Here is a 15,552-nt window from a genome sequence, read left to right as displayed (position 1 = left end):
AATATTCAGTGATGCAAGTAAGCTGTGGACAAAGAGACTATTCTGTTCTTGCTTCCCACTGTATCTGCACAATTAAACACTGCTGGCATTTCTAATAGATGCTCAGTGAATGTCTGTATAGATGAAGTCCCCATGAGCATCTTACTTCACAGGAGTTAGAATGAACTGAGATCTCAAAGGTGAGTTAATCTTTCACAATTGTATGGTCTTGGACTTTTACTGAGGAAAGGACAGTTGTCTGCTCATTTCAAATTTAATCAGCCTCTTAGCATTTTATTTGCTAAGAAATTAAATGGCATGTGCCCCAAGGACATTAAACTACCCTTATGCTTATTTTTACATCCTGATGTAATTTTGCTCACCTGAGAACCTTTAAGGTGCTGAGAACTTTAATCTGTTGTTGAATTTTTACAGAAATATTTGAAATACAGAGCCTCAGCATTTCAGGAGTCACAGCTCAGGAATAGGAAGTATGAAGAAACTTTACTCAAAGTTGAACAACAGGAGCTGGGGATGTTGCTCAATGGTAGCATGCTTGCCTAGCACGGGTGAGGCACTGGGTTCTATCCTCAGCACCACATAAAAATAAAATAAATAAAATAAAGGCATTGTGTCCATCTACAGCTAAAAATATATATTGGAAAAACAAATGTGAACAACAGTGGAGGCCTCAGGGATGTGAAAGGAAATAGTCACCTGGCTGCTTATAATTAGATCTGCTGTCAAAGCATCTTCCTCAAAAGCTATTTTGAAGATGGAACAACAGGAGGCTGTTCCCTTGTCACTGTAGTATCTTTCAGGTTGTATTTATGTTTATTCATATTATTTATGTTGGGAAACTTCTACCATAATTCTCTATTACTGCTGTGGAATATTCTAGGTGTGTGAGCACTTAATATTCAAGCCTCCAATTAGGATGGCATTACTGTATTCCACTGTGGATCTGTTTTTCTTGCTGCATTATCTTATATTCTTATTTACTTCAACAGTAAACCCATTCTACCATTTTCATCAAAATCTTCAGTGTCATAACTTATGTTTCGAGAGTAAGTAGAAGAACTGTTTCCTTACACAACAATTCTACTACATAAACAAATACTCCATAGCACATTGCCAGGCCTCCACACATTGAGAGGAACTTTGAAGCTTTTCTTCTCTCCTCTGTGGAGAGTGAGCAAAACACAGTCCACAGGGAGAAGTGAAAGTAAGCTTGCAATGTGAGGTTGCGTTGGGGGGAAAATGCCAACTTTGATCCTGCAGGTGGCTGAGAGATAAGCATGAAGTCACCTGCAAAGTGAGGGCCCAAATCTGTGTTGTACTTGAAGCTTGGACCTTTAAGGTGGTGAAAGTGTTTCCACCTTGCGTGCCTCCCTCTGTCTTCTGGCAGAAGTAAGCCTGAATTTGTCTACAGAAAAGTACTCAGTTTTTACTGACAAGATGTGCATGGATTAATGGAATATTATATGAGCTCGTCATTAGAAAAACGTTTACCATATGAACAGGGAAATAAACCACCATACATGAAATCAGTGGAAAAACACCCACCCCCCAAAAGATGGATTTAGAATTTCAGATACAGGAGTTTTCAATTATAAGATAATACATAGTTAAGTGTTTAAAGAAGTAACATGTCTATTAAAGTTAGATCTAACAAATGAAAATATAAATTACCAGAGAGAACCAAAAAAGAAGTAGCATTTTTGATTAAGGAATATTATTATTGAAGCTTGAAACATATGGTGAGATTAAATGGAAGATTAGAAAATGATAGAGAGCAAATGAGCTAATCAGAATGAGACATCAGAGCAAGGAGAGAGAAAATATCAAAGGTGGATATAAGGTATGGAAATAAAATGAGGTGTTCCAACAATCAGAGTTCCGGGAGTAAATAAAATACAGAATGGAGGATAGGCAAGCAGTATTTAGTGAGAATATAAAAAAAGGATTTTCTAGAACTGATGAAAGACACTAATACACAGATACATAGCCTGTTCTAAGCAGCATATATCCAAATACATTTATCAATAAACACATTATTGCAGAAGTTAAAATACTTAGGCACAGAGATCCTTAAGAGCAGTGAGAGACAAATAACAGATCAACTACAGAAAAGATAATTAGATTTACCAACTTTTAGCAATGATGGAAACAGGAAAAAGGAAGAATGCTAGCAAATGTTTTGGGGGGGAAAAAATCAACCTAGTACTGTCAACCCATCACAACTGCCAGAATTAAGATGTTCTAAGATGCTCGAATTATGTGGAGCTTAGGACTTCATTATGAATACTTGGAAAAATGAAGGATAACTAATGAAAGAATAGGAAATGAGTACATAATTTCCAAAATTGTAGAGAGAAAAATGGAATAGCAAAATAAAGGATACCTGTAAAATTCAATCTGTCTTTTTAAGCATGTCCAGAAAGGATATATGGGAAAAGTTAGACAAGTGGAATTTCAGAAGTAAAATGGTGAAAAAAGTTTACATATCACAAATGTCAATGAAAATTGATGATTAAACTTTCCCCTTACAAGGTATTATCAGATTGTATTAAAAAAGAAAATTCAGCCTTTTGCTGTTCATAGGATATGCACCTAAAACACAAGTCTTTGGAGAGTTTGAAAGAATAGTCTGAGTTAAACCAGCAAATATAAGCCAAGGGAAAACTGATGGGGCTATTTTAATCCTTTATAATAGACTTTAAGAAAAATGCAAAAGTAAATTAAACTCACTAGATATACAGTTCTAAATGCATGAAATATAAATAAAATAGGTAAAGCAAAAATTGATAGAAGAGCTATAGGGAAAATATGATAAACAACAATCTCAATGGTAAACTACTCTTATTTAATGCTAAGCAGAAAATCTTTTTCAAAATTTAGGAGATTTGACCAATTAATAAACTTAGTTTATCAAATTAATAAACAATTTGTCAAAATTTAAAAATATAAATTCCACACCCAGGAATTAGAGACTATACCTGCCTTTCAATCAGATACAGACTAGCTATAAAGTCTGACACATATTAAGCCAAAAAGAAGTTAGATTTCAGGAAAACAGTATCACACAAAACATTTTCTTTGACTCAGTGCAATTAAATTAGACCTCAGGAACTAAGAGATGAGCATGGATGAAGCTGCATGAAGCAAATCTTAATAAAAAAATGAGATCACTTTATTAATTTCAGAAGAGATAGACTTTAAGACCAAAAAACGTTATATAAGGGTTAGGAAGAGCCAGTGTGTGTGTTTTTAGAAAATGAATTTGGCAGTTCTGACAATAGAATATTCAGATTCTCAATGACCATATAATTTAACTCAGGAAAATCCTTTGCATGAGTGTACTGGGAACGTTATGCAAAAATGTTCATAATTGCAATTTTTGAGGAAAAAAAACAAAATGAAAAATGAACACACAAACAAACAAATGAAATGGGGAAAAAAAAACCCCAACTGTCCATGAGAGATTAATTAAATAATTTGTAGAAATTTCATAGAGGGAAATATTGTACAGTAGTTAATTTGCATACTGCAGGATGAATTTTATAAACTTAATTTTGGCTGCTTAAAATTAATGAAGATTATTTGCAGTTGGATAGCATTTTTTTAATAAATTCTAGAATTAGTAAAACAAATTATTATGTATAGTTGTATGTATAATGTACATATATTTATAAATGTTCATACATATTCAACTATACCATAAATATTATTTTTATCATATATATAAATTCTGCTTATGGCTAGCTATATCTAGAGATTTCTCTTTATTCCTGTATATAATTATATATATCATGTACATATATTTATATTCATGTACATATATTCAATTGTACCATAAATGTTTTGTCCTTTATCTGTGCAACCTTTGCTTATGGTTAGTGATACATAGTTTTTCATTAAAATAAGATCCAAGTCTATGATTAAGGTCCACTTTATAATTTGTTAACCTAGATAAAAATGCATATTGGTATATATGTGTTTCTGTGTCATTAGCATTACATGATACAATTTTAAAATAAAATTGAGTCATTGACTCATTACTATATATGCCCAGCAAATATATGAATAAATGCTCAACATTCCTTGTTATAAACTACTTTAAATCAGTAATATCATTACTGTCTGCCTAAATATTCAACTATTTATTGTTGGCTTAAAATGTGGAAAAATGCCCATGTGTTTTGGAAACACCTGTCCATTGGGAGATTTATGAATGAGTTTTTAAATTTTTAAATGTTGTTTGTACCTTTTAGATATGAAATATGTAAACTCAGGCTGAAGTAATTAACATTAGATACAGTAGATGGTCAGATTAATACAGCTACTGCTCATTCCCTTCCTTAAAAGAACTCTGTGAAGGAAGATAAAGTGTAGGCTCTGCTAATTTGGAAAAGTAGACTTTTATGACAAGCACTTAATTATCCACACATCTGAAAATGCCAAGTACACAGAGCATTAGCACAGAGTTTCTAAAAGGGTGAGGGATGTGAAGGTGGCATTTAGATTTGTGTATGTTACGTGTCGTGTGTTTTTAAACAATGCCTAATAACTCAGTGGCCTGTAATACCTTGATATAGACATAATATTTTAATTGGAAAATTCCTGTTGAGACAGACAGAAATTACCACGGGTATTATAGCCCATCAGGAGAATAGCTCGCAGTGCAACCCCCTTTATTTGTATACATTATTTATGAGAAATTTCAGGACTGGCATTGTGGCTCAGAGGTATAGCACCTGCCTAGCACATGTGAGGCACTGAGTTCGATCCTCATCACTATATAAAAATAAATAAAGGTATTGTGTCCATCTACAACTTACAAAAAAAATTTTAAAAAAATTTCAGAAAGGTCCCGAAAGCTGAGAAAGAACAGTTATCTAGTCTGGAACAAGATAAATTTTATCCCTGATTTTTGTTTCATATTAATGTGTATAAATTATTTGTCATTCCCTGTTTGCTTTCTATTTTATGGGAAGACTCATCTTTCTGTTTTGAACCTTTGTAGGGATTGCCTTCCTTTTGAAAGTGAATCTTAACTTGAAACTTTTTGGATATGACATTAGTTTTTTTTTTTTTTTTAATTCTTAAGAGGAAGATGATGTTTTATACTCTTAAAGATAAAGCCCTCTGCCTCCCCCAAAACCAGTTATTATAAGTGAGGAAGTATTATCAGATTATTTCAGTTTAAAAATGCAAGATCCATGGCCGAACATAATTTTATTCAGATTTTCAGTTTTTCTTAGATTATATTCTGTAGACTGCTCCTCCTAAGGCTGAATATTCTATTTCCTGCTGGTAAGGGATTGATCTGATTATCCATCAATAATTCTATTTTTGTCTTTGTCCTTTAGGTACTCTCCTTTTTTTCATTCCGTCATTCTATAGTGGCAGCCATGTCACATGCCACACATAGATTTATGCACCAGCCAAATGTATGTTACAAAAATGACTAGATTTTTTAGAGGTCAGATTGACCCAGCTATGCTTGCATTTAAATATTTAATACTCTTCATGTGATGTACTTCTGTGATAATTTATCTGTAATTGTTTGATAATATCTTTAGCAAAAATATTGTTCAAAGTCTAATTGATTGTAGCTATCATTTGTCAAGAAAATCTGTGGCTCCCACTATTCAAAGTGAAATTCAGTTGAAAGGAGAACTTTTCAAATGAGGACATAAATCTCTAGAAGTTAACATTTAAAGTAGAAAAAAGAAAGCATCACTTGGAGCTGTACTTTGCATACACCACAGCTGTTTTGCTATGGAATTAGAAATTTTTATCAAAGGACAGTCCATGAGTAGCATCTTTTAGCTGATTTTTTTCTGGAGGTATTCCTTCTACCTTTATGAATTGAGAAAACAATTTATAATAATCTCTTCTAATGAATGAAATGCTGTTATTGAATGCCACTGTGCATTAGAACATGGAAGAGTTCAGAATAAATGCTTTTTTTACATATTACACATGAACATTCTATAAAGTAGAATAATTTATAAAACATTTATTTTCACAGAAACTCATAAGTCACTTGAATTAAGTTCAGTGTGGTCTTTTTCTTTTTAACACAGTTTTGATAATTTTTTTCCTGGAGAGAAAGAAAGATTTAGCTGCTTAATCAAAGTTTTCCATTCATTTCCTGATTGCCCAAAAGTGTCAGGGTATTACTCATATTTTATGTAAGTATGTCCCAAATATTGTGTGGGACATACTTTCACTAAAATATCATTTATTTATTATCAGAAATTCAAATTTAACCAGGCGTCCTGTGTTTGATCTGGCAAGTGTGTACTAAGGAGGTCCACAAAATGACATCTTTTTTCCTCAGGTAGCATGAGGAGACTGTTTGTTCTCTAGTTGGCGGAGGATACAGAATTTAAATTAATGCAAAGTATACACTATTTGCAGTGTCTTTCAAATTAGTCTGGCTTAATGTAGCCAGAAGTTCTAGGAGTTTGTAAATAATGAAGAGTTTATTCAGAGTACCACTCGAAATGTACCATCTGTAAAATACCTATGTACCTCTTAATATTTCTCTGCTGCTTTATGACTCTATATTTAATAGGACATCCTGAACATCCCCAGAGCTGGGTTGTTCATTCCTTTGGTTATTAAGCAGATATTTACTTACTCTACTGACATTTTGTGGTAGGGGCAATACAGAAATGGGTCAGCTTTGATCCTGATCTTAGGCAGTTAACAGTGTAACTAAAAATTAAGATTTTAATAGAGGACAATGTGTAAAAAGTCCTAAGAGGAACGCAAAACTTTAGAGTAACCCAGAGGACACTAGATTTATTCTTGGATTAAATCATTTGGGAGGTCTTTATGGTGAGGGAGTAGTTAAGGTGGATCTTGGGAACTGTGGGAAAAATTCCTTCAGTGCCTTTGAAGTTTCCGCATTAATGCTGATAAAATAAAATGCATTTAATAAGTTAGAGGAGAGTCCAAACTAATGTAGTTTCACAATGACTAAACTTTTATTCTTGAGTAATGCTTCTTATACCAAGGTTTGTAATTAATAATCTAGCCTTATCTTTGAAGGTATAGCATTGTATTTAAGGTCTTCTGAGTGATTATGAGAAAATGACACGTCAGAAAATGTGCCAGAAAATGTGCCAAACTCTTAGGACGTAGTTCCTGAACAAGCTGATAATGTTGCATTAACTATCAAACGGTAGACATGAAACACTAACCATTGAAAAAGCAAAAATAGTGTATCTTGCCCTCAATATTATTTAATGTAAATTGACCTCACTATGCTTCATCATCTTCATTAGCGAAGTGGGAATGGAAATATGCAGCAGTTTGTATACTTGTGGGTAATGTGTATAAATGACCTCAGCACTAAAAAAGACAGAAAGACTATACTCAAACAATGAAATAAAAAAAAAAAAAAAAAAGTTTGTCCGGGATTGTTCTTAACAATTTCATGTTTGTAGTTTAATTTATACAGCTGTTAATGCTGACTCTCAAAATCAGTTGATATTGTATGTGTTTCAAGTGGTAAAATAATGTCACTCATCATAAAAAAAACTCATTTGAGATGTTTTACAAAGCACTGAGTATATATATATATATATATATATGTATATATATGTGTATGTACATGTGCTATATATACATGTATAGGTGTGCTGTGTGTGTGTATCTACACACTGAGAGTTAATTGCAGGCTACCTCATACCTAGCTTGAAGATATTTTCGACCATGGCTGCGTGGATTTTACTAGTCAAGGTGTGGTTTGGGGTCCAGGATCATCAGCGTTGTCAGGGAGCTTATAACAAATGCAGAATGTTAGGTCCTAAGACAGACTTCCAGAGTCCAAATCTGGATTTTTAACAAGATCCCCTGGTGATTCCTGTGCATGTTGGAGTTGTGAAGCACTGTTCTCAGGGTTAGTGTGGTTAGTGGAAAATGTATAGTGCTCCAAACTTTTGAATATAATGCTTTTTAATATTCTTTTTTTTATCATTTATTTAAGATTAATATTAGGAGAGAGGACTTCTTCACATCTTGAGTACTTTGTAGCAAATTACCTTTTCTGCTTCACCTAGTAATATTCAGTGGCCTGAAAGATTGAACATTTTAGCATTTTGCTTCTTCATTGTTCAGCTTTGCTTTACTCCCTCCCTTTTTGGTACCAGTGTTTGAGCCCAGGGCTGTTTAACCACTGAACTACATTGCAGCCCAGCCCTTTTTCATTTTTTATTTTGAGACAGGGTCTTGCAGAGTTGCTTAGGGCCTCGCTCAGTTGCTGAGGCTGGCTTTGAACTCTTGATCCTCCTGCCTCAACCTCCTGAGACACTGGGATTACAAGTGTGTGCCACCATCCCTGGCTGTTACTCTCTTTTCACGCATAGAACTTACAGCCAAATCTTAAGATTCTGAAGATCAAGGAAAGTAACCACATTATTAAAGCCACAAGGGCTGGAGATGTCTTGAAGTTTACTTGTCAAGTCATTTAGAATAGTGATGTATCTAGTAATGTAGTTTTTAGATAGATTCCAGTTCTTGCATTGGTGTCCCCTAGGACCTTGTTGAAAATTCATATTCTCCAGTTACGATCAGAACATTCTGATATAGGAGGACAAGAAGGCCTTGGAATCTGTATTCCACAGCCTGTTTTGCAAACCATTGTTGTTCTCAGTTTCTTTTCTATCCTATGAAAGACCTTTCCCAATCCCAATGTTTTCATTTTCATTGTCAGTAATTTCATTTATTTTTATGTAATGTGAAAAATTTTGGCAGCAGAGGATAGAAAAGTGGAACATTGACCTGGAAGTTAGAAGTCCTGTTTTCTTGACTTGATGTGGACTAAATAAATAGGCCATTTTCTCCACTTTACTATGAAATGGGCTTAACACTTTAATGCCTCTCGGTTCACCTAAGTGTGAATGCTTTGAACTCTTAAAAGATGTGTGAATTGAGCTTGTTTTTATAAGCTTGTTTTTATAACCATCTTTTCTGTTAACACTGTGCTTTCCTTTTCACTTTGAAACCTGGTCCTTCCTGAAAAGTTTTTTCTGTGATTTTTGCCTCTTTCTTGCTTTATACCCATCCCACTCTTATCTATGTTTGGACAGTTCCCTGGTACCTGTATCATGTATAGTTCCCCTGTCTCATGGATGGCATTGTCTATATTGGTTGGATTGAGAGCTTCTCTGTGGAGCAGATTTGAGGAGTTGCTGAGACCTGTCTGGAGTGAGGAGTCGTCCAATGTGACAGGAACTCTAAAGTAGGAAACCTAGAAGTCCCAGACGCCTGTCTCAGGTGTGATACTTTGTACAAATCGCCCGTCTGGGAGGATCCTGGGACCTCATATTATTTGGGAAGAGGTATGGATCAAATAATGGGTAAAGGATGTTTTTATTCATCTGTTTGGTGAAAGAATAGGCATGGCTCAAGAATATTTCTAGATTGCAAAATAAGTGGATATTGAATCTAATCTTAATGACTTAGATGTATGACTAGATGCATCATGTTCTGAACTGCTTTGATGAATACAATCACAAGACTTTCCCCAGCTCCCAGCACTTTAATAAAACACAGGTAATGAATGCCTTTATTATCTCTGTTGCTCAGGATTGTAAGACCCTGGGTTTAACCACTATTGATGAAAAGGAAGTAAAGCTTCACAATTAAGCAATAAACTGCAAAATGCTCAGTCTGAAGCCTTTGAAGCAAAAAAAGCGCAGGACATATTCCACCTGTCTATGTCCTGAAGAAAAGAGTCTTCTAGGAAACACATTTGGTTTTAAAAATGGTGTCTGTCATGGTTGAGTTACATGGGGAAATGGAAAAGATGATACCAAAATACTAATTAGGATTTACACTGGTTAACTCTATTTACTTACTTATTACCTGGGTTGATGTTCACAAAGACATATCAAGACACACTATTTTCATTTTAGAGACTAGGAAACTTGAGGTTCAGTTAACATTCCAAGTCACACACACGGTATGAATTGAAGCTCAGCCACTCTGTTTCAAAAGTCTATGTTCTTCAGTGTGTTTCTACTAAGAACTGAGAATTTGCCTTTTGTGGTATTGGGGGGTGCTGGGGATTGAATCTAGGGTTCTGCATGTGCTGGGCCAGTACTCTACCACTGAGCTTCACCCACAACTCTGCCCTCTTAAAATAGTTTTGCCATGGTGGTACTCTATGATTTTGATTTTCTTCTCTGTATGTTGTTTCTTTCTCTTTCTTATTGGCCTAGTATTTAGTCTTTATTTCTTGAAACAGTGTCACTATATTCTTTAGGAATCTTTGCACTAGAGTTGCCCATTTTGGTAGAAGTGACAGTGGCAATTTATAATCTTAATTTATAGGCAGGAATCTCATTAGAGATTCAAGCAGAGATCTCACCATGCCAGAGAACCACAGACTTACTATGCTGGGGCAATGAGTTCATTAGAACTGTGTTAGGGTGAATGCCAATCAGAGCTTGCTGATGTGCTTCCTGAAATGGATTTATTTTTTAATTCTCATAGCTCGATAGGTTTTATAGATATCTTCAGTAGGGTATTTCTTGTTTATGTTTTGCCTTTATCCACTTTTATGCATTTTTGTCTGCACGTTCTCGCTTCATAAACAGACATGGTTATGGTAAGAATGTTCCTTGGATGAGGTGTCCACAGATTCTGAGACCTGAATCTTAGTTCTTTTCTGTTGTCCTTTGTGCTCTTAATCCTGTCTTGATTTTCTAGCTGTGACTTTTGGTGGCAAGAGTCTTACTCTTGGTCATAGACACTTTGCCTTAAGGAGGGAGTTACCTTCACTTGAGAAAATTAATTTTATTATGATTTTTTATGGTCAGTTCATCAGCGTATCATTAGTCATTTGTTGTACTTTCCTACTTAAATGAAGAAAAATAGAAAAGATTGAAAACAATCCTTGGTTAAAAAGTAAAGTTAAATTTATTATACTTAATGGAATTTAAAATTTTAACATGAATTACATTAAATATCCTCAACAAATACTTATTGAGATTTTGTTGTTTTGCATCTTTGAATTTTGCATCTATAAAATGGAAAAGTTCTTTTGGAATTCCCACTGTCGTACATGTCTTATAAGGAAACCAAGTTAGTAAATCAGAAAGTATCACTGTCCTGAAGTGACTACAACTTGCGTTTGACCATGCTGCTCCCTGCTTATTGCTTCCTTTAATCTTTGAAGATTGCCACCATCCTCATGGAGACCAGCAACACTCTCTTGATGGCCCTTCCAGCTCGTTGATTGCCTTGCTTCCTCTTCTCTGTTCCTCTTTAGCTGCAGTGGCCTCTTTACAATGTCTCAGACTTGCTAGAATGGGCTTCTCTCCCCCTTCCTCTTCCTCCAACAGGAATAGCTCCTTTTCATCCTTTGATTTTATTTCCTCCCTAAGAAAGTTTGCACTGACTACTCTAAGCAGCCTCCTTCCCCTGCCACCGTCCATCCATTTCATTCTCAGCATGTCACCCTTTGTACTTACATATTTATATGTAATGTCATTTGAAGCTTGCCATTTCTGCCTGTATACGAGTCTGTATTACCAGGTGGACAAGGAATATGTATCTTTCATTCACCTTTGAGTATCCAGTGCCTGGCAGTGTAGTTTTTGATGATTATCTAAAATGACATAATATGACTCCACATCTTTAAGTGATGACTTAGAAAACTTACGTTGTTACTTTGTGGGTCACTCAGCACAGTTTGTCAGGAAGTAGAAAGTGTTTCACATAATATTTGTTTAGAGAGCTAAATAAGGCTTTTATAGCTAAAGAAAGAATGCTTTTTTCCAAGTTGTTTGTGTACCTTTCTGGTATGCTTTTTATAATGCAGTACCTCGGTTCTTCTTTGTTAATCAAACATTTGTCCTAATATAGCAGAAATTCTTCTCTCTCTAGCAGAAGAGATGCTGTGCAGTTTAACAATACCGTCTCCTTATTTTATGTGTTTTAAAAAGAAAACACATGTGCGCTCTTTTAATAAGCATGTCTTTACAGCAGCTATCATATGCTGTTGACACCCAGCAAAGATATCTATGTCCTTATAAATAGGTAGAATTTGTTTAGAAAAAATCTAAGTTCTTAAATGTATCTTACTTTTTAGATTATGTAGATCAGACAAACCATACTTCATTGACTCAATGAATTTAAATTTATGATAGACATTGTAATCACTTAGAGTGCATTTCAGTATGTGGAAAAGCTGTACACAGCATCTAAGCATTAGAAATGTAAGTGTATTTGTAGTGAAGAAAACCCTCACTTTAGCTTAAATAAACAGAAAGTGAAAAGTTCATTGATGAAATCATGTATAAAAACATATGAATATCGACTTAACTGGTACAGAATTGATGATTATCCATCAAGATAAAATGAACAGAGCAGGTGATTCGATAATAAAGCCAACCAACCGGTTCTAATGCTAATCAGCAGAAATGTGCGCACACAAGTGTGTGTGTGTGTGTGTGTGTGTGTGTGTGTATACCTGCTACTGCTGCTACTGTAACAAAAGGGAACTTCACCTTCTTTCTATAGAATTGAAAATGCTAGTTAATTAAGTTCCAGTTTCTGGGTGTTGAGAATATTGTATTTCATTCTGCCTAGTACATTGCATGAGAGAAAACTCAGATCATCTGAAAAAAGGAAAAAACAAAAACAAAAACAAAAAAACCCTTCAGGATGCTGGATTTCCATGGACTGTTTTCTTCTCTTCCAGGAGAGCACACAGCTGCTACAAATGCCGTCAGTGCAGCTTTACAGCTGCTGACACTCAGTCACTACTGGAGCACTTCAACACTGTTCACTGCCAGGAACAGGACATCACTACAGCCAACGGCGAAGAGGATGGCCATGCCATCTCCACCATCAAAGAGGAGCCCAAAATTGACCTCAAGGTCTACAGTCTGCTGAATCCAGACTCTAAAATGGGAGAGCCAGTTTGTGAGAGCGTGGTGAAGCGAGAGAAGCTAGACGACAAGGACGGGCTCAAGGAGAAAGCTTGGACTGAGAGTTCAGGTGACGACCTTCGCAGCGTGGCTTGGAGAGGGGCTGACATCCTTCGAGGCAGTCCGTCCTATACTCAAGCCAGCCTGGGGCTCCTGACGCCTGTGTCCGGCACCCAAGAGCAGACAAAGACTCTCCGGGATAGCCCCAGTGTGGAGGCTGCTCATCTGGCGAGACCTATTTATGGCTTGGCTGTGGAGACCAAGGGATTCCTGCAGGGGGTGCCAGCCGGCGGCGGAGAGAAGTCTGGGGCCATCACCCCGCAGTATCCTGCATCGGGAGAAAGCAAGTCCAAGGATGAGTCCCAGTCCCTGTTACGGGTAGGAAGGTTTAATTTTTAAAACAATTCATATAATTAGAAGGGAAGAGGGGGGAGCACACAATCTCTACATTTAGTATTATGTTTTGTGAAATGAAATTCAATGAGTGGTATGGGTCTGGGGATTTACACTTGTAAAGCCAAAGTGGCAGAACGCAGCTCCCTCGTGTCGGTGTGGACTCTACCATCCTCCAAGTCCTGGTGGGCTGTCTCTTGTTTGCCCTCACTCTTAGTTCAGATTGAGCGTAGGTTAATCATTCCTGGTGATTATGCAAAACAACAAAGCTGCCTTTGGAGAAGGAAGAGAGCTTTAGAATCCCAGAAGGATGCACATCTGTTCCATTACACTGACTTTTCAATTTTAAGGTGGTATAACACAGTGTATGGTTAATAAGGAAGTTAGTAGAGATTTAAATCACTAAGAATGTGAACTCCTGGGTGAGATGTTAATACAGAAATGTCCTGTTTTTTAAACCCATAGTATAAATATGTACAAATAACAATGCTTGTTATTTTGTTACCCATAAGAGGGAAAAAGATAAGAAAAATCTCAACATGAATGATATGAAAACCTTACAAAGATGAGTTCTGTGCTCTGTATATTATTAGGACCTTTAGGGAGAAAGACCTAGTTCCTTGTGGAAAAGCAAAAGCAAATCTGAGAAAAGATCCTCTATTTCTCTGTACAGGTGATGTAGACTCATCATTGTCAAAAAATACTTTAACTTTTGAAAATTCACCAACTCCCAGTGATACTTGTTTTTTGCCTAAGGCACCACCACTTCAGCATTTCACCTTAATGCTGAGAAAGTTTTGAGCTTTCTGGATGATTTTGAAGGTTTATTTGTGCCTAGAAGGTAGGATCGGAGACTATCTAACCTTTACAAAAGATCCACTAAGGAAAGACTTCAGTCAGCCCAATGCTTTGACCTTGGGTTAGAGACCACCGCGGTCTCTCTGGATGTATGCTAGAGAGAATAATTGCTCTTCCCAGGTCTGCTTAGCTGTTCTGCTCTCATTTCCTGCAGAGCCTCTGAAGCCCATCTGTGCTTCTCAGGTATTCTGTAGTGGAGCAGAGAAACACCCCTTAGAGGTGCACAATTAATTATGAAAGTGTTACTTTCCCTGCCTCTAGTGATGCCCTGGAGCTAACAGAAGACTTTGAATACAGACGAAGGGAAACAAAGACTCCTTCCTGAAGAAGGAGCAAGTTTGTTATATGTAATTTTGGAAAGAAGAGGAGTAGTTTCTGTGCCCTTCAAAGGCGGGTGCAATTCAGGGAGCCTCCTTCAAATCACTACATACGGAGGAGTTGCATTTGTCTAACTGTAAATACTCATTGTTTACTTAGCATGTCCACACTCCTCTGGTCTCACATGACCCTCTGGCTTCTGTGGGTAAGGCAGGATGCAGAATTTTGGGTTTTGCTAATTTTTGGGGGGTCTTGCTAATTTTGGGGGGGTCTTGAGAGTTGGTGCACCTGGGTGCCTTGGTTGCATTCTGAGAGTCCCCTCCCTCCTCCTTCCACTGAACATAGTCCTCATCTCTGCCATCTACAGTTGCTGCTGGATCATTTGGCAACATTTTTGACCATTTCTGGCATATCATCTTTTCTGTCACCTTTTGTATACTCTGACAACTTGGAATAATAAATAATTGATCAAGCACTGGAGTAAAACACCTGAGCAATGTAGTGACATTTATTGAGCAAGCTGGGGGGTGATAGTACTTTTCTAAAAAATTGTTTTTCTCAATTCCTTCACTTCCTTAATTCCCTCACTTCAAGTTTCTATTGCACCATTTCAACTGTCTTTTCAGTTCCTCCACATTTAGCTGCTGAGGTAGGAAATCTTCAGCAACAGAGAGCCAAGTTTCTAGGCCTCTGATTTGTGATTTTTAAAGGCTATCATCTGCTAAATTCCGAAGAGTATGCGCACACATGTTAAAAAGAGGCTTGAGTCATTCTGTGATTTTAGTAAATTTGAATCTTTAAAATTCACATTTCACATTTGAGTAGTGCTCTGGGAAATCACCAGTTTTACTGGATATTTAGACTAGGAAGAATAGTAAATTTAGTTTATTGTGCAACATTTAGTTTATTAAGTGAATTAAAAATTTTGGCAGGTACATATTTTAGCCAATGAGCTTTTTAAGACATGAAGGAGCCATTTTGTCAACTTGACAAGAACTCTACTTTAGAGGTATAAATTGGTCTGAAGTTATAGAAATACACACTTCTC

At 36.2% G+C, this 15,552-nt stretch overlaps 1 protein-coding gene across 8 annotated transcripts in view; it reads left to right on the top strand.

The window, feature by feature from the left end:
* Positions 1–15,552, top strand: part of TRPS1 (transcriptional repressor GATA binding 1) — a 237,596-nt gene that overhangs the window by 58,907 nt on the left and 163,137 nt on the right. For all 8 annotated transcript variants that reach the window (XM_079150005.1, XM_079150009.1, XM_079150003.1 and 5 more), the window contains one exon: positions 12,707–13,313. In XM_079150005.1, the coding sequence (XP_079006131.1) occupies positions 12,707–13,313 (607 nt within the window). The remainder of the gene's footprint in view (positions 1–12,706; positions 13,314–15,552) is intronic.

This window comes from Sciurus vulgaris (assembly GCF_902686455.1).
Source record: "Sciurus vulgaris genome assembly, chromosome: 1".
Classification (NCBI taxonomy): Eukaryota; Metazoa; Chordata; class Mammalia; order Rodentia; family Sciuridae; genus Sciurus; species Sciurus vulgaris.
This window is presented reverse-complemented; position numbering and strand designations above follow the sequence as displayed.